The following is a 23062-nucleotide window of genomic DNA, read 5'->3' on the forward strand; positions in this document are numbered from 1 at the left end:
ATTCAGTAAGATGAACCTCATAAAAACTGACATCAGAAATAAGCTCTGCATCTCATCTCTCGAGAATTTAATGAGAATCAGCATGTACAGATGTGAAAAATTAGACTTTGAAACTGCATTCAACAAGTGGGCAGCCCTAAAATCGCGACGGATCTTCATGTAACACTTTGTAACATTTTGTTAATGCTTGTTGTAATTAAAGTATTAACTAATCCATCTTTTGTAATTTTCATTGCCTGTTACATTAATAGACTAAATTAACACTTGGAAAAATGTACACTACTTTTTTTGGCGACACTTTTTGAAAATTGGCGACAAAATATTGAGGTTGGCGATTTTTTTGGCGACAGCTTTTTAAAAGCCAGGACCATCCCTGAATGTGTGTATTAAAATATTTTTGATTCATTTAATTTAGATCATTTTTCAGAAGTTTGAGAATGTATTTTCAATCAGAAAATAATTCATGAAGACTTGTCATATGGAAATTGCAGTACAAGTCGAGCTAAATTATTATTCTATAATCCATTTTGTAACTACCAATTACAATGAGAAAAAGAAGCATTCTAACAATAATTTACAGTGAGTCTTATTATTTGTGGTGGTGGTTGATGTAGATGCTGACCCAAGTTGTTTTTCTCCTAAATTTTGAAAGCACAAACTACTATTATTTATTACTATCAACTATCATGACAAAAGTATAAGTAAAATAAATCTGAAATGATGGTGACATTTCGACTGGTCTCTGACGTCCATGAAGACCTTTATATTGCGAGAAAATATATTATGTATAAATAACAGTAATCAGTTTTGTTTCCAACATGTGATACAGCCATTTTTTAAACTGAGGCTTAAAACTGCTGACAATGAAGAAACTTTATTTCTGTTTACCTTAAAAGCAAGGTATACAATTAGACCCCTTGTACTATTATTGTTCTAGGGTGGAAAAATCCAGTGTTTTGTGGCCCTGGACAAGTTGACAATATTACTGGGCAAATACAGTTATGTTACTTGCCAGAATATTATATACAAATATAAAAATCCAGATTTTCATATAATTAGCTGAAAAATCTTGATTTCAGGTAAGTATACCATTTAAGGGTTTTTGCAGCTGTTGACTTTACTGCCAGCCTATTAGAATAAAACATTCTGCAATCACACATAAACCTAAATTCTCTTCGAGAAATAGCAGTAACAACTGAAATTTACACAATAAATCGCAGGATCACAACATTATTCTTAGCTTTCAAGTTTCAGTCCTTTTTCACATCTTGTAAACTAATTCCACACACATAATTTTCGAGTTTTAAATTCAATCATATCCTCGAGCCCATTCAAAGAAGTCACACTGTTTATTCTTTGGAAACTGGCATACAAAAAACTTCTTGCCATTATTTGGTCCATGTTTCATCACAGTTCGAATGGTGCATGGCTTTCCATGGCCACTACAGATAGGGAATCCTACATCAGCCCACTGAAATTTAGAAGAAACCCATTATATCTACCATACATATTTGCTTAGGAGTCCAACTGCAAAACTGCAGAGACCAAGATCAGTCACTGTATAATGAGCCAGCAGATCTGGTTCTGTAAGGTTAGGAGTAATCAGTAGAACAAACAACACAGATCCTGATCTGCAGGCGCATTATGTGACATCAGATCATGATCTTTTATGTTTGCTGTTTGACTCGACTGATAAGTGAATAAAGATGGCAAATCGAAACTTGAAATCCACTTAAGAATTCTAAAGAATGCTTTGTGTCACCAGGTCCCACTTTCCAAAAACTTCTCAATGGACCCAGCTCCAACTTTTGTCCTTCTCTTCTATATTCCCCAACAGGGATGTGCAGAGATAGTAGATTGTGCTAAAAGAGAAGCAGGTGCCTCTTGCTTTCTTAACTTCTCTATTCAATGTCACAGCAGATTTTGTGTGATTTGGATTTTTTTAAAATGTAGCTTTAAAAAATTTTCAGTCATATCACTACGATGTCTTCAGTGTGGCAGTTTATAGTGATGTCTAGCACTGGGGCATCATGTCTCAGACATGTAGCATCATGTCCCACCCAATCACATTATCCTAACATCAGGCTGACCAGACCTAACACTAACCTCTTAATGCTGAGTGTCAAAAAAGGCAGCTGTTAGTACCATTTTTATAAGTCTTTGGTATGACTCAGTTGGTGATCGAACCGACGACCTCAGTCACAACAGAAGTGGAGAACCAAAAGGAAGGAATTGTATAAAAAACAGCAATGATTGTTTGTGACTTTTTCAGCTATATGAAAAAAATTGCCAGATGCTCAAAGTAAGGAGGAACTCCACAATGTTCCTGACTAACTTTTGACATTTTTTGGCATTAAAGAATTGTTTGTGCACTTTCTCAACATCTAAACAAGGTACTTGTCAAGAAAATATCTCTGAGTTTTTACCAGTGGGGTGAGAAATCTGCATGCAACTAAGAAAAACAAAAATCTGTGACATTATAGACATTTTTGAGTACAAGTTATCGCTGTTGAACCTCTTGGAAAATGTTGTTAATGATGTTTCAGAGGATGGGTTAAGGGCTATAAACCAAGTATTCGGCCATTCAACAGCATCATTACCCCTCCAAAGTTTTTCTTGATGTCCAGTGGGGAAGGCATCCCATTCTTAATTTATTTGATCCCTTGGTAGTAACTCACACACTTGCCTAATATGCAGTGCATGTTTTTGGACCCCGTTGTGCATAGGTTATCATGGGAGTGTGCATTATGCCACAGACATGTAGCTTCATGTCCCACCTAGTCACATTATCCTGACACCAGGTTGACCAGTCCTAAGACTTGTCTCTTAATGCTGAGCACCTAGTACCATTTATATGTCTTTGGTATGACTTGGTTGGGCTCTGAACCTGTGACCTAGCACATCTGAGGCAGATGCTCTAACCACTAAGGCCAATGGAGCTGTCCTATCGTGGGAGAGGTATATGTGTGTATATATATATATATATATATATATATATATATATATATATATATATATATCAGTTGCGAAGGAGTCTAGACAAGAAAGAAACTTTTTCAAATTTTCTTGCAAATATTTGATAATGGCCAACAATCCAAGATTCATCTTAAAGAGTTTCAATTCATTACATGCTGCTGCATTTAACATTACAGATTTGACATGCCTCAAAGAATTTAAGGATCTGACATGCCTCAAAGAATTTAAGGATCTAACTTGCCTCAAAGAATTTAAGGATTTGACATGCCTCAAAGAATTTAAGGATCTGACTTGCCTCAAAGAATTTACAAGATCTGAATGAACAGCTGAAGAACCATCTGCCATAATTGGGTCCCTTCTTGAAAACCTGGATAATGGTACATCTCTTCTTGTGGCCAGGGCATAATGGAATTCTACTCATCACATCCGAATCTGATTGGATGTTTTTCACTGGTGCTTGCATACCTGATTCTGATTGGCTCCTTTCTTGAACTCTTATGTTGGACTGTCTGTGATTCTGTAAGACTTGGTTATTTTTTACGATTGTAGCATCTAATCGATTAGGACCACTCAAATTTAACTGGAAGTTATTGACATTAACATGTATATTTTGGTCATGGTTATTCATGGCTGATGGTGTATTACTACTCACTGATGTATTCTGATTAACTCGTTTAAATTTATATTTAGTTTTGACATTCTGTGCAGATGCATTTTGTTCAAAGTCACCAAATGTATTTGAAACCTTAGGACATTTTGAAGCTCCCTGTTTAGTGTCATTCAGATCTTCTCCTTTTCTCTTCCTTGGCATAGAACCATTGCTGGAGTCACTATTATTGCTAACTGTCCTACTCTGAAATGTAGCTACTGAAGGTATTTCCAACCAGGTTTGATCTTCAGAATGTGTTTCATTTACAGCCAGGTTAAAATTGCTGGACTGTGGAGCCCAACAAACCTCACAGTTCTTGTTACCAGGTTTGTTGATGAGAGTACACTGCTGGCATGTCCAATCTTTTTTCTCTGAGTCAGTCTCTTCACCCATTTTCACCCAGCCTAACAGACTATTCTTTGTGGGTAGTTTTCTGGAAAAAAAAGAAATTTGCTTGTAAATGTGACTGCACTCATGTCTTTTTAAAAAAAATTCAGTTACTGTTTCTCTAAGTATTATGGTCATGGATTAGACAAATTTTGTCAAATTTAATGGGGGGGGGGGCTACTTCATTTATTTTTCCATTTAGTTCTTGGCAATGATATCCAATTATAATGAAGTTGCATAAGATTTATAACTTCTATTTTTGTGTTTTTATGATACAGACTTGTTGGAGCATATCTTACTAAAAGATGGCTTCACTTGAAACATACGTTATTTGTATATTGCTTACATGAACTGACATAAGTAGAACACTGTATTATAAGAGATATTTAAACTTTTGTTGGAAATAGCAGAGTGCAGAGTACATATTATGCAGGGGTCACGCTACCAGGTGAAGTGGGTGACTAAGTCGCCTAGATAAAGTTAAACTTTGCCTGTGACTTTTCAGCTGTACATTTGGTTACCATATTTTATGATTTTGAGATGCTCCTTTGACCAAGTAGTTCCAAAGTGAGATGTATTACATACCTCAAATAGCTGGTGTTGATACCATTTGTGCCAATAAAGGACCTCTAGGATATTCACAGGTATGTGTTTTAATCGCTGATTGACCATAAACCCTTTCATGAGCAAGTTATCCCTGCCCAAATTTTGAAAATTTTGTCATTTCATGATGAAAACATACCAACTTGTGTTTCAAAACTTAAACATTAATATGTAAATAACAATTTCTATTTTAAGAATAGAAAAGAACTGTCTGAATTTGTTTGGTGAATTTAACTGCCATGTTTATATTATTATAAAATCAGTTTGAAACCATAAATAACCCTGTCATGGGGCAGTAATGGCCAACATCGCTGTTCTTCATCAAAGTGTCCTGCATTTTTTAATCAGTGGGCAAATAAATTAAGGAAAATATAAATAAAGCAATTGTCTAATTATTAAAAAGATTCCATCTAAATTGTCATTATGTAGGTCAGAAACTCATGAGACAATGCTACATTGTGGAATTTGAGAAGCGCTGTAAGGTCAATGTTGTTTTCTGACTTCATGTAAATACAAAAACAAGCAGTGAAGCAAATATCAAATACACAATGTTATTACAAGTATGCAGACAAATACTAAAACCATACATTTTTCATTCCTATCAATGGATTGTTGTAATGAAGCTAGAAAGTGAGCAATTATAATAAGTCACTCTTTCTAAAAAGAGATGCATCCATGTGCCATGTGCAGTGTCATATTTGTTCTTAGCTGTATTGATTTGGTTGGAAAGAAGGGTTAAGATGATTCATTTATCAACTTTTATGCTTCAGTTTGTCGTCAATGACAGTTACAGTAATGTTTTATGGCAACAATGAAATTAGGAAGAACACTATGGTGTGAAGATACTTGTGCATGTGCTCTCATCTACATGTTATAGACCTAGGGAATGTTCAAACTATGTTTAAAAATAACTGCTCTTTAATAATGAAGGTTCAGAAGGCAAACAAAAAATTTTGCAAATGGCATTTGATTCAGCTCTTTTACTAACTTGCAATTACAATTCTGTAATTTCTGTACCTTTATCAGTTAAAAGAACACATATTTTATACTGCTTTGCTCTCACTTCTACCTATTCTGTACAAAAGGAGAATTCATTTCTCTCTAAATTTCAGGTCTAGCTTGACCCCTGATATTATTTTGTACATCCATTAACAAAACTGTTGCTACAAATTGTGAAAGATAGCCTCCTCCAAAAATTGCCAAAAATGAATACCTGCCTTTGAGATTTCTTCAGGTCATTGGTCTGACAAGCCTCACAGTAATAGGTAACCCTCTTGCTGTCATCACCAAGGCGACAAATGATGACCTTACGTTCACACTGAGCACACTTTCTCTTCTTGTAAATTTTCATGTATGGTTGAAGCGTTTTTCCCTCCTTCCTACACTAAGAAAAAGAAGGGGAACATTTCAATTGACACTTAGCTCTTATTTAGATGAATTTTCCCCCATTTTGCATTTACTCTGAATGCTACAAACACTTACTGTTACACTACTAGCCAATGATAAAACAATAATGACAATGTAGAGCAATGGGCTTCTCTCTGGAAGGACAAACAAAAAAGAATTTTCATTTTACTAAATGAATATACTGCAACAAAAATTACTCAGAAAGTAAAGAAAAAGAAAAATTTTCACATAACCAGAATTATCACACAAGAGACTTTTCTGTTCTGTTCTATTCTGAATAGTAAAAAGCAAATGTTTTGGTAAATAATGTTTCCTACTGAACACTTACCCATTCATATTAACATTATGGATATAAGCCTGCTACCACCTGAATCCAGTCTTATAAAAAGATTGAAATACATTTCTTTCAGTTTATATCATATTGGCAAAGAGCATTAATTATTGCCCATTACCTCCCCTTGCCATAACCAAGTATTGCTAGTTTTTAAGCAATGTGATATACCAACAAAGATGCTTGCATGGCAGGATGACTGTGTGGAGTTTTAATATGATCAGGTAAGTATTCTTGGAAAAACATAATTTATTGAAAAATCTGACCTCTCCTTCAAATATATTCCCGAATCACATTATCAATATGACTGACTGTTCTGGTAGAGTACCAAAAGCAAGATGGCCACCATGGCATTCAAATTGGATGTCTGAACAGCACGATTTTTATCTAGGACCGACTAGGCTTTGGATGAATGTGTGCATAAACTTTTAAGGCAATTCTGCAAGTTGTTTAGGAGGAGTAATGATAACAAAGTGGATGGATGACAGATAAGCCATGGCATGAATTCTTCTGGACCATGACAGATAAGCCATGGCATGAATTCTTCTGAATGACAGATAAGCCATGGCATGAATTCTTCTGGACCATGACAGATAAGCCATGGCATGAATTCTTCTGGACCATGACAGATAAGCCATGGCATGAATTCTTCTGAACCATGACAGATAAGCCATGGCATGAATTTTTCTGGACCATGACAGATAAGCCATGGCATGAATTCTTCTTGACCACGACAGATAAGCCATGGCATGAATTCTTCTTGACCACGACAGATAAGCCATGGCATGAATTCTTCTTGACCATGACAGATAAGCCATGGCATGAATTCTTCTGAATGACAGATAAGCCATGGCATGAATTCTTCTGGACCATGACAGATAAGCCATGGCATGAATTCTTCTGGACCATGACAGATAAGCCATGGCATGAATTCTTCTGAACCATGACAGATAAGCCATGGCATGAATTTTTCTGGACCATGACAGATAAGCCATGGCATGAATTCTTCTTGACCATGACAGATAAGCCATGGCATGAATTCTTCTTGACCATGACAGATAAGCCATGGCATGAATTCTTCTTGACCATGACAGATAAGCCATGGCATGAATTCTTCTAGAGCTAAAAATAATAACCATATTGACATCCATTCCAGATGGTTAAAGATTTTGAAGATGGCTGCCTTGGTGACCATGCTGGATGTTAGATTGGTTTCAAGGTGATCCTGCAACAAGTTGAAAATGAGTAATGATGACACTTGTTGACAGACAACAGAACATCACATAATATTTTCAGGTCCATAACCAGTCCAAAAACATTTAACATACCAAAATCTTCAGAATCAAAGTTTTCTTAATGAACACTACAGTCAAACCCACTTATCTCGACCTCGGTTATCTCAAGAACCCATCTATGTCGAGCATTTTGTTCTGGTCCCCAAAAAATCCTTCTTTGTTATGCTAATTTTTCCCTGCTTATCTTGACCTCGGTTAAGTCGATAACCCCGTTCTGTTGAGCATAAGTTTCAGTCAGAAGTAACGTGGACCTGCTTAATTTGATGAAATGCAACTTCTGATGTCCATCTTGGAGAATTTTTTACATGATCCGGCATTTCCGTTACTACCAGTACACTGTACCGACAAGGATGGAAAATGTCAGTACAAGACCAAATTTTACTGGTACAAATGGTAATCAATGAATCTCATCAATGCATGGTTTATCACTTGCATAGAGTGGAGAAAATTATGTTGTAAACAATACTTTGGAGTAAGGAAACTGAACGAATGCATTTCTGACCTTTACATGAGTTGTGTTCATAATGGACGCTGTCACATGTCAACATCACAACAATAAAGTTTGTTCCACAGCATCGCGAATTTCATCTTATCGTTTTACACTATATATTTAAAATGAATTGGGTACTTTTAGCTACATTTAATGATGCTAACCTGAAAATTGACAGAATTACAGATAGGATAAAATCCACAATGCTTTGTGTAACAAACTATAGCATAATCCCATTCCTATATTGTCACGGTCAGTCACCAATACTGAATCCATAAACAATTAACAACTCTGATTCAGAGTTCACTTATAAAGTAAACAGTTAAAGTGTTTCCATGCTTGCTGAGTGCAAGCCTTCAACTTCAGCATGGCTAGATCATGTGATTTACAATCATCTATAAATAGAAACCGACAAAATTCCAAACCAAGCTGGTATCCTCCCTCTCAAAAACAAACACAGTTATTAATTTGTTTTGAACAACAGTACATAAAATCACAAATGTTTTTTTTTTAAAATCCATACCTTCCAAATTGTTTTGTTTAAATGAAGTTGTCCATCGCTATGCCAAGATTATAGATTCATCAACCCAAACAGAATGAAACAGAAAGTGGCTGATAGGAGTAAAATCAATGAAACAAAGAGGAGTGCTTTCATTTGTACTGTTCTATCTTTAAGCTAAATCGCATATCAAAGCCTTGCAATCAATCAAACTGATATACCAACTCGCCTTCTGGAGCTCTGTTGTTGCCAATGGTCATTGATCAAAGTCAGGAGGGATAGGGAACTATAACTATATGAACAGAATAAGTTGGCTTATGACAGAATTTGATGTTGAGACAGTTAACTTTAAAGACTTTAAACACATATACAGTTTGACGGTAAATGAATATTGACAGCCTCATATTTTTTACCAGTACAGAGGCAAATTATATCGGTAAATTCTGGCATACAGTGAAAAGGAACTTCTGATGATCAACAAAAGCTATCAATTTTCACATACAATTTTGGTCACTTACATTTTGCTGCTATTTAAAGTCAACACTTACAAAAGAAAATACTTTTTAAAAAGGTACAGTCCTACATGCACATGTACTGAAACTGGCACATATTTTGGTCAGTGTGAGAAAACTAATGCCTTGCTGAGGCTACCAAAAGGGTGAAGCTATTCACAGGGAACTAAAAACAACTTAAAACCACTGACACATTGTTACAGTAACATAAGTGTTGTAAAAATGTGTGACTTGTTACTTAATCTTATTTAAAAGACCTCCAATTTTTTTTTTCCGGCAGCCTGGCATGACTTAATTAGTACTTTTATTAAACTTTAGAAATGCCATTTGTTTTTAGAAAGAAAACTCCAGATTTTTGGTGCTTCAGATGCATAATAATTGTTCTGCAGTAGATTTGTCAACTAAACCCTGATATATCGTGACTCAGTTATGTAGACAATTGCTGGACACCCCTGACGTAATTGAGATAACAGGGTTTGACTGTATTTAATTTTTAAATAGTCTTACTTTGTAGAAGATCATGGTAAAATCTCTGGTCATCTTCACCAAGTGACTGACATGTTCTTCTGATAATTCTTCTACCTGAATGACATGAAAAAAATATTACAATTAGTAGAAAAGTAACATAGTTATAGGTTACTGCATTTGTATGGGAAAATATGAAGAAGTTTTTCGGACGGAATACTGCACGACCTTGGGAGTGCAGTATATCCATCCGACAAAATGAGTTCATATATTCCTATACAAATGCAGTAACCTTTTTATTATATGCTCATTTTCTTATTCTACCCAAGGCTTAATTATATAGACAAAATACACTACAAGAAACAACATAAATGAATGTATGCTGTATTCCAAACTAAATACACAAGCACAGATTCATCATTACACAACAATATTAATAGTGCATGAACTTTGATACTAATCTTAGTATTACTGAATGAAAAAGGCTGAACAATGGGCCTAGGGAGTTGTTTTAAAGGCTGAACAATGGGCCTAGGGAGTTGTTTTAAAGGCTGAACAACGGACCTAGGGAGTTGTCAAATGCATTTTTCCCTTTTAAGGCAGGGCAAGAAGGATAGAAAGATGAAAAGCTCACATGTCAGGAGTGCTTAACTGGTTGTATATTTTTCCTCTGGAATAATTCCAACAAAATGATTGGCAAATTAACAAGAGAGATTTCGAGTAGAGTAAGTAAAATGACTCTTTCGGTATTAATTAATATTCCCTTACTGTAACAATGCCCAAGGCAGCCACAGAGTATATCATGCTATAGTAAGACTGCCTTATAATGAATTAATGATTCTGAGTAATCATATACAAGATTTATGGGGTCCATGGGCAATTCATATTGGACAAAATGAACACGGACCCCCTAGATCTTGCATACAATCATTAACAAGCTATGTAACAAATTTATCTCACCAAAACTCCATTTCATTCAACTGAGTTAACAGCTAGAAAAACAAGAAACTAAATTTATAATTAATGGAGTTTAAGTGAGGTACTTTTTAAATGATGACAGTGGGCAATATTTGTCCTCTGAGAAATATGGTATCGCACCAGAGATGTTCCCTTTGTCTGTACCTTGATAACTTGGTTAGTTCATAAACTTTTTTTTTGTGCACAAATCTCTTTCCTGATGAATCTTGAAAAGTTTTGAATGTGCTTTTTCAAAGTATTTCCCATCCCTCTGTACAAATAATATAACCCAATATCAAGCTGTACTTTATTTACCAGCCCACCTGGAGTGTCAGGATTCATTTACAAGGATGTGTATAATTTCTGATAGTCTTCTTTCACAATAACAGGGTTTAGTGTCCCCTTTAAAAGTGTTCAAATCCTACAATGGCAGCCTTGACATTTTATCTGCATCATTCAAAACACTGCCTTTAATATTAATAATGTCAAACATTTTGTTACAATTAGGACTTTTAAAATATCTGTTAGCACTACCATATATTATCCAAGAACCTTGTTTTGCACATGCCCATAAGTAAACAAAATTCTGGGTGCCTCTGCTAAATAGGCCTCATACAAAATTTCAAAGCCAATATCTGATGTCTTTGCAGCAAGACACTCCAGCTTTAGCAGCATGATAATCTGATTTAATAGTATTTTCCTACTTTTGTCAGCAATATATGTCATTGTAAGATCTCCCAAGCATTTGGTTTCTACTGTAAACAATAAAAGGGAGACAAGTTAATCTGGCGAAATCTAATATGGTAGACTACACTGGATACAAACTGACACAGGTGGTATAATTAAAGGATTTATAAAGTCTCCACATGACATAGCTTATCCAATGGTATTCAAACAATGTTACCTGAGGTTGGCTAATTTCACTATTGCCAAATCAAATGGAATCCATGACTCTACTTGCCTCACAACAGGAACCATGTTATAATGAAAGACCTGATAGTGAGGGAGTGATTTACTAGTTTTCCAGGTTCAATGGAATACTACAGTCTAGTGAGTGGAAAAGGCTTCAAAATACTTTTTTTATTACTTGAATTGCCAATTCCTGGTTGTCATTGACTAATTATTCTGCTGGATTTAATTGCTGGTACAAACCAAAAATATAAAGAATGAAAAATTATCATTCTGTAGAAACAACTAGACCCTTCCCCCCCCCCATTCAATGTATGTACTGACTTAAGTACTAATAAAAATGGCAGTTTGTATAACCAACAAAATCGATATTTGCAAAGCAAAGATCAAAACAAAATTAAATACTGTTCTCAAAACCAGATTTGCATCTCAATAGGACATAGGAAAAAGACTGACGAATGCAACAAAATTTTAAAAAATCCCAAATAGCCAAAACAAAATTAGATCTTTCAGTAAACAAGTGCCTGCATATACTACCTGCTCTAAAAGTAATAATCAAGTCAAGGACATTCTTATATGTGATATAAACAAATGCATACATCTCAGATAGTTAAGAAGATAATAACTGTCAATAGTGGGATGGACACAATATTTTTTGTACAAATGGGGACAACTCTTAAAATGCCGAATGGACAGAGCCCTTTCTTTTAAAGATGCATTGTCTAGTCATGATCCAAGTTTCATTAAAATATATCAGATAGTTCTCAAGACGTTAACAAGACAAATGTATGACAGATGGACAGAATTTGTAATAAAAATTGGATAATCTTTATGTTTTGATCTGGCAGACTCCATTTTTACAGGACATGAGGTATCATAAAGCTTACCAAATTTCATGAACATGCTTCCAGAGATATTAGGTAAACAAAAGTGTAATGGATGGACAAGCTGACTTTGGTTCCCTTCTAAATATAGACAGCTGTGACACCTAAACAATTTAGTTTGAATGCCACCTACAAAATGTGGTTACATTTCTGGTCAGAAATTAATACATCAGGATTGACCACAAACACATCACCTGCACTTAGCCATTTGTTTAAATTTAAATAACACACCTTTAATATTTATAAAAGGAATATAATCATTGTTTTTATGCAAAATATCCATCAAATTATCTACATTAATGTAAAAACACTTGCAAAGGCTCCATCAGTTAAATAATTATTTTGTTCTACTTACCTTTGTGTTGGGTCTGATTCCACTATCAAATAATGCCTGTAAAGAGAAAAAGCATTGTGAAAAGACAAACTTAAAGTTTATTAACATCAGTTTATGAAGCATTTTCTTGCAGGAAAATTGAATTTTATCTGCAATCAAGTGACTATCTCACTACTGAGGATGTATCCAAACTGCACAATATGTGAATCAGCACTGATCACATTCGAACATAATTTACTTTTCATTCATTCACTAATTCAAAACAAAGACTAGAATGAATATTAGTTACAACAGTCTCCTTTCAAACTAATTTTCATAAATTACACAATGAGATATAGCAAAGCGTGTTGTGTACATTATAACATTTGAACCGCTTTATCGAAAGACCAGCTCTCTTCCTCCTCTGCCCCCTTTACAGATAGGTGAGAGGAAAAGGGGACCCGGGTGTGTGTGTGTGTACCATATCAATCTACTCTGTATCAAAACTCATGCACAATGAAATGGACAGAAAGGACATCTTCACCACTCCCTCACAGGAAGGTAGGACTACATAACCCAATGTCTCTGGGGGAGATATGGTTGGGGGGGGGGAGAGAGAGAGAGGAACTTTAACTGGTAGCACCTTCTAGGGAGCTAACAGACCGTCCTTAGCTGTGGATTCAGCAGGTGAGTAAGATCAATTCTCCACCCACCGAGTGCATTTGGGGAAAGAAGGTCCATCCCCAAACATTTTTCTACCCACTTTGTAACACCATACTGGTCTACGGCATGCGATGCAGCAATAGCATCACTACCATATGGCCAAGGCCCAGATATCCAAAGCTGGATGCAGGGAAACATCAATCATTTCTTGGTTGTGGAAGAACTCACATCCAGTACCAATTTAGAAGGCTAATTGGGAAGAGCAGGATGTTGATCTGATCCCCTTACCTAATTTGGCATATGTAAGCCATTCCTAATTCCCAATGGGATGAAACAGCAGTCTGGTGAGGAGGGTGGGGAGACTTGACCCTATTCCTATCTCCATACCATAGGGGTTCCAATGACCAACCCAGTACCTAGTGGTTGGTGACTGGGCAAAGACCAGTCAGGCATCTCTTCAAAGACCTTTCTCAGATTTGAAACACTTTGATCTGAGCTCTCTCCTTACCAGGTTGCTTGATCCCACTGCTGACAACAGACCCCAGACTGAAGGCTGCTGCTAGCCCTTGAGGTTGGTGGGGGGTTGGGTGAGGTGTGTGATTCACATTCAGCCTGCACTGAGATGGGGGCAAGTTGAGGTTGCTGCTCTCCCTTTATGGGAGTGGATAGGTGGGGATGGTGGGCCTGACTCACTCTGCCATTCTCGATGAAAGTGGGTGCTGCTCTTCCCTTAGGGGAGAGCACGACTCACTCTCTCCATTCATTAGAAGAAGCAATAAGATTTTAAAATGGTCACTGGTATCCATATTAGACAAAAGATTGACACCATTTTCATCAGGACCAACTTGACCTCATAAGAAATCTTTTATTGACAACCCCATGTTATATGACCATCCATAAATAGTGATACCACATTTTTCAAGATTGATCCTGCAGCAAATATACTGGATGTCAAAGTGGCACCATTTTCATTCCGGACCAAGTAAACCATTGGATAAATTGATGTGTACTGTTTCACAGCAATTTTCCAAGTATTTAGGAGGAGCAGCAGTAACTAACAGTAACTTGTGCTAACAGATGGCTGGACACTGGCTATAAAAGCCATTGCATAAATTCTTCTGGTCTATGATCAGTAGAGCTAAAAATGCAAATCAAAATTATGATCAGGAGGTTAGTGCAGTATGACCCATAACACATGAACTTGATAAAAATTATTTTCATCTCCTACAAGAAAACAGGCAGTCCAAACCAATATTTACCTCATTTTTGATGATGTTTCCAACTCCTGGAAGAACAGACTGGTCGAGAAGCACATCACATACTAATCTGCCCAACTGCTCCAATACCAAGGCAATTGCTCTCTTGAAGTTGAAGATGGGAGAGCAGATGTCAAGGTCATTTAGGTCGATGTATTTCTGTCTGCAAGCTTCTGAATTTCTATTCACCAGAAAAATGAAATATTAATAAACAGGATTTCAGTCAAAGTGAAGAAATATTTTCTTAGTAGCATTTTTTCTTTTATTCTGATGAGATGAAATACAAGCTGATCATGGGGGCAAGTGGGTAGGACCTTAGGTAACTCAAACTCCTCTGTATGCTGGGGTTCTTCGTCACAGATGGAGACAGGTGGAACCTTAGGTTCACCATCATAGTGGTAGTTGGGTGGGATTTAGCTTTTTCATCATAAGGGGAGGTAGTTGGGACCTTAGATTCTTCTGCACAGGGGGTCATATATATATATATATATATATATATATATATATATATATATATATACACATTTTTAGGTGGTTTTTTTTTATATGGTTAGCAACAAGAGAAATTTAGTGCCCTCGCAACTGGAGTAAAGTGCTGCAATCATGAACACACCACAGAGCTGGCTGGGCTGATCTGATGCCAGAATTCTAACCTGCACTCCTCTCAGTTGCAAGTATGGAATACTAATCACTAAGCCACCATGACTCCTGCTTCCATCAATCATGTCTTACAACATGCAGAAGCATTCATCCTGCCAAATATATTTTATATCACCGATCCCACAAAGGGCTAATAATACTGTATATCACCGATCCCACAAAGGGCTAATAATACTGTATATCACTGATCCCACAAAGGGCTAATAATACTGTATATCTCTGATCCCACAAAGGGCTAATAATACTGTATATCTCCGATCCCACAAAGGGCTAATAATACTGTATATCACTGATCCCACAAAGGGCTAATAATACTGTATATCTCCGATCCCACAAAAGGCTAATAATACTGTATATCTCCGATCCCACAAAAGGCTAATAATACTGTATATCTCCGATCCCACAAAAGGATAATAATACTGTATATCTCCGATCCCACAAAAGGATAATAATACTGTATATCACTGATCCCACAAAGGGCTAATAATACTGCAGACCTGCCAACCCTAAAGAGACATTCTCAGTAAGTCAGTCGAAATTTTCAGTATGTTGGACCAATTTTCAGTAAGGTGTAAAAACTATTACAGTATGTACTGGCAACAAGTAAAATTTTAATAATGATTACAGTTTATACCCATGTTGTAACTTACAATATTTAGCTACTCATGTGACTGGTAGATGGTACTTTTGCACTTTCTAAGAAACTTCTAGACAAACTCCATTTTGAAGTATTCTCCCCACTTCAATTTCATGACTAGTATTGCTTCCAAGGTATCAAATGACACAGATGATCTAGATGTTGAGTGTTTTTTCGCAACAAATGAGAACACCCTCTCACAACCTGCATTTGAATCAGACCTGGCAACCCTGACAAGTCCGTCTCAGTAAGGCAGTTGATTTTTTCCGTAAGATTGACCAGTTTTCAGTGAGGTATAACAAAATACCAATAACTGCTATTGTAAAGCTGGAAAACGTAATTAACAGTTCGACTCATCAACGATAAACATTATGTTCAACTGAAAGGTTTGTAAAGTACGCACAGACTTTTTATTCCCACTAGTACAGTTGCACAAACTCTAGTTCCAAACCTTATGCAGCTCAATGGCTTGTTGCTATCTCTCAGCTTGACATAAATCTTGGAAATTCTTTTCCATTTCTCATGACGATGGCAATAATATCTCCCATCATGTGACATACTCAAACTGGCATGTGATGTCCTTTCCAGCTTTTATTCACAAGAATCTGAATACTCCTTTTTATTCTTCTGTGTTGATTATTGACACTTTTCTAGAAGCTTATTTTCTCTTTCGTCTTCAGCATTGCTTTCTGGTTGTCATTTAAAAAAATTCTATAATCAACAGTTTGATCATGCAGATGCTTGCATTAATAAATAGGTGCTTTTTAAAGCATCTGCAGTGCTGCTGTATAGTTAGTCTGGTTCCCTGACTAATTTCACTAATTCTAAGATGAAACCCTGATCCAAATAAAACATGGATGAACCAATTATCGAGATTTTTCAGCAATGATAATTTTTTCATAGTTTTTGCTAGTATGCCGTAAGTCTGTATTTTAAGGATAATTTTCATAAAACTTATGGCAAAATCGCAAGAGTTGGCAGGTCTGTTGAATGAGGAACAATAAGTACATTCTTCATGATGATGGACAACAATTTGTATTTGAAATGGCATTAGCATCCTTGAATTTACTAATAAGATCCCATTGCTTGTCAACTCATTGTTTAAGATATCAGGATTCAATTAATCTGCTTGGTAATTCAAAAACTCTGCTTCCAAGTTGTCTTGCCAGTTGGTTTCTTTGGGTTCTATACACATAAACCTTGATGGGAAACACATCACACTGCTAAAATCACTCATCATCCTTTTTGACACATCAGCAACAGCACTTTGTTTCAGAAGTTAATTATTCAAGGGAAACCCCATAACAATGTAATCACAAACAGTTGTGTAATAGTTCCTTACATCTCTCTAGAATTGACAAAGGCCACTTTCACACAACTTACTTTCAGCCACGTGGGTTGGAACCCTGACCGAGTCATACCAAAGACTTATAAAAATGGTACTAACAGCTGCCTCTCTAGGTGCTCAGCATTAAGAGGTTAGTGTTATGACTGTTTGGCCTGGTATCAGGATAATGTGACTGGGTGGGACATCATGCAACATGTCTGTGGCATGACTGAAAAATTGTTAAAGCTACGTTAAAAATCCTAATCACACACACTTTCAGCCAAGTATTTTCTAGTTTCTGAACCTACTATAAGTTTATCATCTGACTTTTGTTTCTTACAGTCATGATAATCGATATCAGTAAGATCCTTGGCCTGTGAAATTTCCGTAGCCTTTACAAATCTGATAAGCAATTGCTTTAATAATTCAAGCATGTTTTCTCTAAGTTTGTGGATCATAGGCTCCTCCTGTTGCATGATTAAGTTGTACTTGTTAAATAATGGAATTATATGGTCTAGAAATAAGCAATAATCTTCGCCTTCTGGGACTACAAAGCCTTACATGCTCATGGTCTTTTCCTCTCTGTAACTGATTTTTTTTGCTGTCTTTCCGGTCATGTAAAACCAATGATGTCTGACATCTTGACAGAGCCTTTTTATCCGATTTCTTTGATTTGGCTTTCTCTAAGTAACCTATCATGGGTTTTATTTTCGTAGTCTTTCTGGCAAAGTTGACTTGCGGGTAGTACTAGCCTGACTTCTAGATTTATCACAGCTCAAAGCTTTACTGCATGTGCCTGCACTGTCGTTATTTCCTTCTTTATTGCTAGATACATGTGGAACTGTCGTTATTTCCTTCTTTATTGCTAGATACATGTGGAACTGTCGTTATTTCCTTCTTTATTGCTAGATACATGTGGAACTGTCATTATTTCCTTCTTTATTACTAGATACATGTGGAACTTTATCCCTGGAACTAGACACCTTCTCTGACATCGTAATTTTGGCTTTAGCTCTTTTGCCTTTAACCTCTTGCTTCTTGGTTTCTTTACCAAAATATATTGTAAGGGTTCCCACTGTTCCAACAGTCAACCATCTTGTTACACAATGCTTCAATATTTTTCTCTGTTCTTTCCCACAAAGAGTCTGAAGGTCATTCAGTTCCATTTGTCTATTCACACTTTTATCCAAATAATATGATAAGTCCACTAATAAGTCATCAAAACTAAAATGTAGCATATGAACCCCCTTTTTTGCTGCAAAATGTATCAAATGGCATGAACATGCACTCAGATACACCTTAGTTATATGTCCAAATACACCTTTACTGCAACCTGTCATCACTGAAGCACTATCTGATTCAAAGGCAATACTGTTATTCCAACTTATGTTTCTCTTTTTCAACTCATCATCCAATAATGTGAAAATATTTTCCTCATTAGAGACTCCATCACATGTTGGAACTGACAAAAGTGCTTCTGTTACAACCCCATCTGTGTTATCAAAATATCTAACAACAATTGGGTACAGCTTCTCAGAATCATTGCTACCATCAGTTGCTATACTGAAAGGGTGGGATGAAATATTGTTAACAATGCCTTCCTGTATTGACTTGCACTGTTGTAATACAATAGCAGTAGTTTTTGTTCTGCCGCACTGATAACTATTTGCTACTGATGATCTGGAATACATGCACTTGAATAGTTTAGAAGCATGGTCAGATGCAGCAGTTGCAACAGTATGCTCAACCAAAAAGTTTGTAAAATATACTTTGACCATAATGACTGCCAATTCAGATTCTGGCACTACAGATCCAAATCCCATACAGGTCAGTGACTTACAACTTGATTTCATTGCAACATATTCTGTATGTTTTTTGGAATTCACGTGGTGGCGACAGTCATCTCAACCTTTGTGGGAAATATTCAAGTCACCTTTTTTACTTTTTTCTAAGCATAACCAAGTATCTGAGTAATCTGTTTTATACATTTGCAACCACTGTTTCAGCTTTTTACGAGGATGGTTGTCCTCTCCACCTTTGATGCATTTTCATTTGAAAGACATTTTCAGACGACCGGATGACAAAACAAAAAACAAAAAAAATGAAGTCTAGATTAGATGCACGTGTCTCACAAACAAAACAGGCAGGTTTAAAGTATCTGAGGTACCACTGTATGGTTAGTCTGGTTCCCAACCAAAATCCACTCAGTCTAAGATGAAACTCTGAATTACGGAGCCTAATACCAAAATCCAGATCCGGAACAAACCAGTACAAAAAATATCTGGAACCGCAAAAAATGATCATATTTCCGTACTTTCTTGCTATCATTCTTTAAGTCATTGATTTCAGTGTTATTTCGTTATTAGTAAGAGTTGGCAGGTCTGATACTGTATATCACTGATCCCACAAAGGGCTAATAATACTGTATATCACTGATCCCACAAAGGGCTAATAATACTGTATATCACTGATCCCACAAAGGGCTAATAATACTGTATATCACTGATCCCACAAAGGGCTAATAATACTGTATATCACTGATCCCACAAAGGGCATATAATACTGTACATCATTGATCCCACAAAGGTCTAATAATACTGTACATCATTGATCCCACAAAGGTCTAATAATACTGTACATCATTGATCCCACAAAGGTCTAATAATACTGTACACCACTGAGGGATGATAAAACTTTATGAGATTTTCGTAGCAATTTTTGCAGTTTTGTTTCCTACCAACATATGCTTGGGTCTAAAATTTAAAGAAACTTTTATGTGAATAAGTTTTGCCACTCCCATAGATTCTGGCCACCCTCAAGAATGTACTTATGAACCTGATTTAGGTTGCGAACTGGGGGTTGGGAACTCGGTTATATGGTGCACAATGCCGCAATTGGTACCAAATTTATGACTTGATTACTCAGTGACTGACTCAACTTGACATCAGCTTCTCAAAACTGCAGTTGTGGACAGCATTATCTCTAGTCAGGTCAGAAAACAAAGACAAAATACATGTTCCATCTATCAAAAGAACTCAAGTTTTGCTCATATATTTTGTACACACACAGCAAGAACTCAAATCTGAAAGAGGAATGTGCAGATGCACATTATCTGCCTATCCCATGTTTATTATTGGTATTGTTATTATAGGGTTTAACTCCATTTTTCAGCACCAGACAGGCTATACTTGGCGGCTAGTACAAATGGTGGAGGAAGAACCAAGGAAAACCCCGGAAAGAACTGACTGATGAGAAGCTACTGGCAAGCTTTCTCACATACCCACATTGGCCGAGCCCGAGACTTGAACCCCCACAGACAGAGGTGAGATGGTAGCGATCCATAAAGGTGAGTGCTTTAGACCACTCGACCACGCGGGGCCCCACCTACCCATGCTTTACAGTTCATTATGTTTGCAGATAACACACTGAAATAAATGTACAGAAACTATTATTTTCTTATTAGACTCACTATGAACATGACCTTGGAACCCATAGGTTCTGTTATTACCGTCAGTGCAAAGTGAACATAGTCAAAGTCAAAAACATTTTGGTCTGGACACTTTCTATCAGATTTGTTCAGATGTTGTTGAGCAGGTTTTGAGAAGTTGTTGTGTAGAGGTCTGTCTATTTAGGTTAAAGAACAGAAAGGAAAATTTTACTGATACCAAAATAATGGCCTGGCATGTGCATAACAGACTAAGGACCATACCATAACCTCTGTTGAATTTATGGCTAGATGAGCAGAAATTAATACGGAACATTATTATATAAAATTTCAATGTGTGCATGTTGCATTATGCTGATACAAACCTGAAAGCATTATTTTCAACATTCTGAAAGTATGTTTTACAATCATTTTCTTAAGTGATCATCATTTTGACAAAAATCAGATTTACCTGTAAGGCCATCTTTGCTAGCCAAGGTTCTGATATGTTAACCCATCTACACTTTGGCAGATCAGACAGATATTTCAGTGCTTTGTCCTAGTGGCATCTATTGGATTTCATGAGATGCCTAAATTAGTATGTAATGCCAACTAACCAATAACATATAACAGCAGTGCATTGTACATTGACCAAAAAGCAGTGAAAGCAGTTGACTTCAAAAGGATCATTTGTAAATTTAACATCAAAATTATGACTATGTACTAAAGAGAAGCCATTACAGATATATTTGAGGGAAAGGATGTATTTGTGCAAACAGGGACTGGCAATGGAAAATTGCTTATTTTTGAGTCCATTCCAGCTGAGTCCTCCCCATGTCTTGATGATGCAGGAGTAGTGTTCAAATTTGAACTTGAAATTGATTGGATGCAGTTTCTTGCTGCCGACTTCCAATGAAGTTCATTGACCCAAAGCACTGAAATATCTGATCAATCTGCCAAGGTAAAGATAGGGTTAATATACCAGAACCTTGGCTAGAGAAGACATTACAGGGCTTAATAGTAACCTTGGAGTAGAGAAGACATTACAGGGCTTAATAGCAACCTTGGAGTAGAGAAGACATTACAGGGCTTAATAGCAACCTTGGCTTGAGAGGACATTACAGGGCTTAACAGCAACCTTGGCTAGAGAAGACATTACAGGGCTTAATAGCAACCTTGGCTAGAGAAGACATTACAGGGCTTAATAGCAACCTTGGAGTAGAGAAGACATTACAGGGCTTAATAACAACCTTGGCTAGAGAAGACATTACAGGGCTTAATAGCAACCTTGGCTAGAGAAGACATTACAGGGCTTAATAGCAACCTTGGCTAGAGAAGACATTACAGGGCTTAATAGCAACCTTGGCTAGAGAAGACATTACAGGGCTTAATAGCAACCTTGGAGTAGAGAAGACATTACAGGGCTTAATAGCAACCTTGGAGTAGCAGTCACTGTAACTACTTTTGCATTAAAGTTCATTCATGAATAAACAGTTCAGACAGCCAGTGCAACTGTAACCTCACATGAAAAGCAGGTACTATACAGACAATTTAATGTCCTGCCCGTTCACATATACAACAAATAGTAAACCTACTAAAGGTGGCCTTACACAGCAGAGTGTCTCTGGTTATTAATGTGAATTGTTAAACACTTAAGAAAGACTGCCAATCTTTCCCAACAGATTCCCATGCCACAACTCGAAGGCATTTGCACTTACTTTCATCTCCATTAGGAGAATGCTCATGTATTGCTCCTGATTGGGCCAAATCCCACTCTCATTTGAAAAAGGCAGGTAATGAGAACCCCAGCAAGTCATACTGGCATCAAAGCAAACTGATTTCCAGTGGACGATTTCAAAGCAGGATGCTCTGCTTAAGGACTCACGGTACTAATTCCACTCCAATGGTAAACATATGGAAACACTGTCATATTCAAAATTCAATAACTTAAAATTTATGGGTGCTGATAATGACACCTATAATTTTTCCTGCACATCTAACCTTGGTGCAAGCTTATGTGTGGAGAACACCATATGACCCGCGGCAATTTGTTTACATACATGTGCATGAAACACGTGTTATTGATTCTGCACCAAATGAATCAGGTGCTACTTTCAGTATTGAGTACTCCTGAGTCAAGCCTGTAAAAATGCTAAAATTGCATCAGTAGAAATTTGTCAATATTTATTTCACATTACATATAGGACAAGCTCTCAAAAGATATTTTTCCTAAAATTTTAATTTTCATTATTAACCAATTATGGACCACCAAACCTGTAAATACTCTATCATTTCTTCACCCATTTCTAGACTGGTTCACAGTTCTTCCGTATAATTAGTACCGTGTGTCCTATAACCAGATTTAATTTTTTTTTAAAAAGTTGTATTATACTCCTTGATATTAGAGCATAATTGTAA

General features: G+C 36.5%; 1 protein-coding gene across 1 annotated transcript in view; it reads right to left on the bottom strand.

Annotated features, from left to right (window-relative positions):
* Positions 1 to 858: 858 nt before the first annotated feature.
* The window catches only part of LOC149773233 (endonuclease 8-like 3), a 48160-nt gene continuing 25956 nt past the window's right edge, over positions 859 to 23062 (bottom strand). Inside the window, exons 4-9 of the mRNA XM_089946576.1 lie at positions 14600 to 14777; positions 12720 to 12755; positions 9657 to 9731; positions 5833 to 5999; positions 3272 to 4058; positions 859 to 1471 (exon numbers count right to left, since the gene is read on the bottom strand). Coding sequence (XP_089802702.1) covers positions 1310 to 1471; positions 3272 to 4058; positions 5833 to 5999; positions 9657 to 9731; positions 12720 to 12755; positions 14600 to 14777 — 1405 coding nt within the window. The 3' untranslated portion in view covers positions 859 to 1309. The remainder of the gene's footprint in view (positions 1472 to 3271; positions 4059 to 5832; positions 6000 to 9656; positions 9732 to 12719; positions 12756 to 14599; positions 14778 to 23062) is intronic.

This window comes from Sinohyriopsis cumingii, unplaced genomic scaffold (assembly GCF_028554795.1).
Source record: "Sinohyriopsis cumingii isolate HCF-2022 unplaced genomic scaffold, ASM2855479v2 utg000810l, whole genome shotgun sequence".
Classification (NCBI taxonomy): Eukaryota; Metazoa; Mollusca; class Bivalvia; order Unionida; family Unionidae; genus Sinohyriopsis; species Sinohyriopsis cumingii.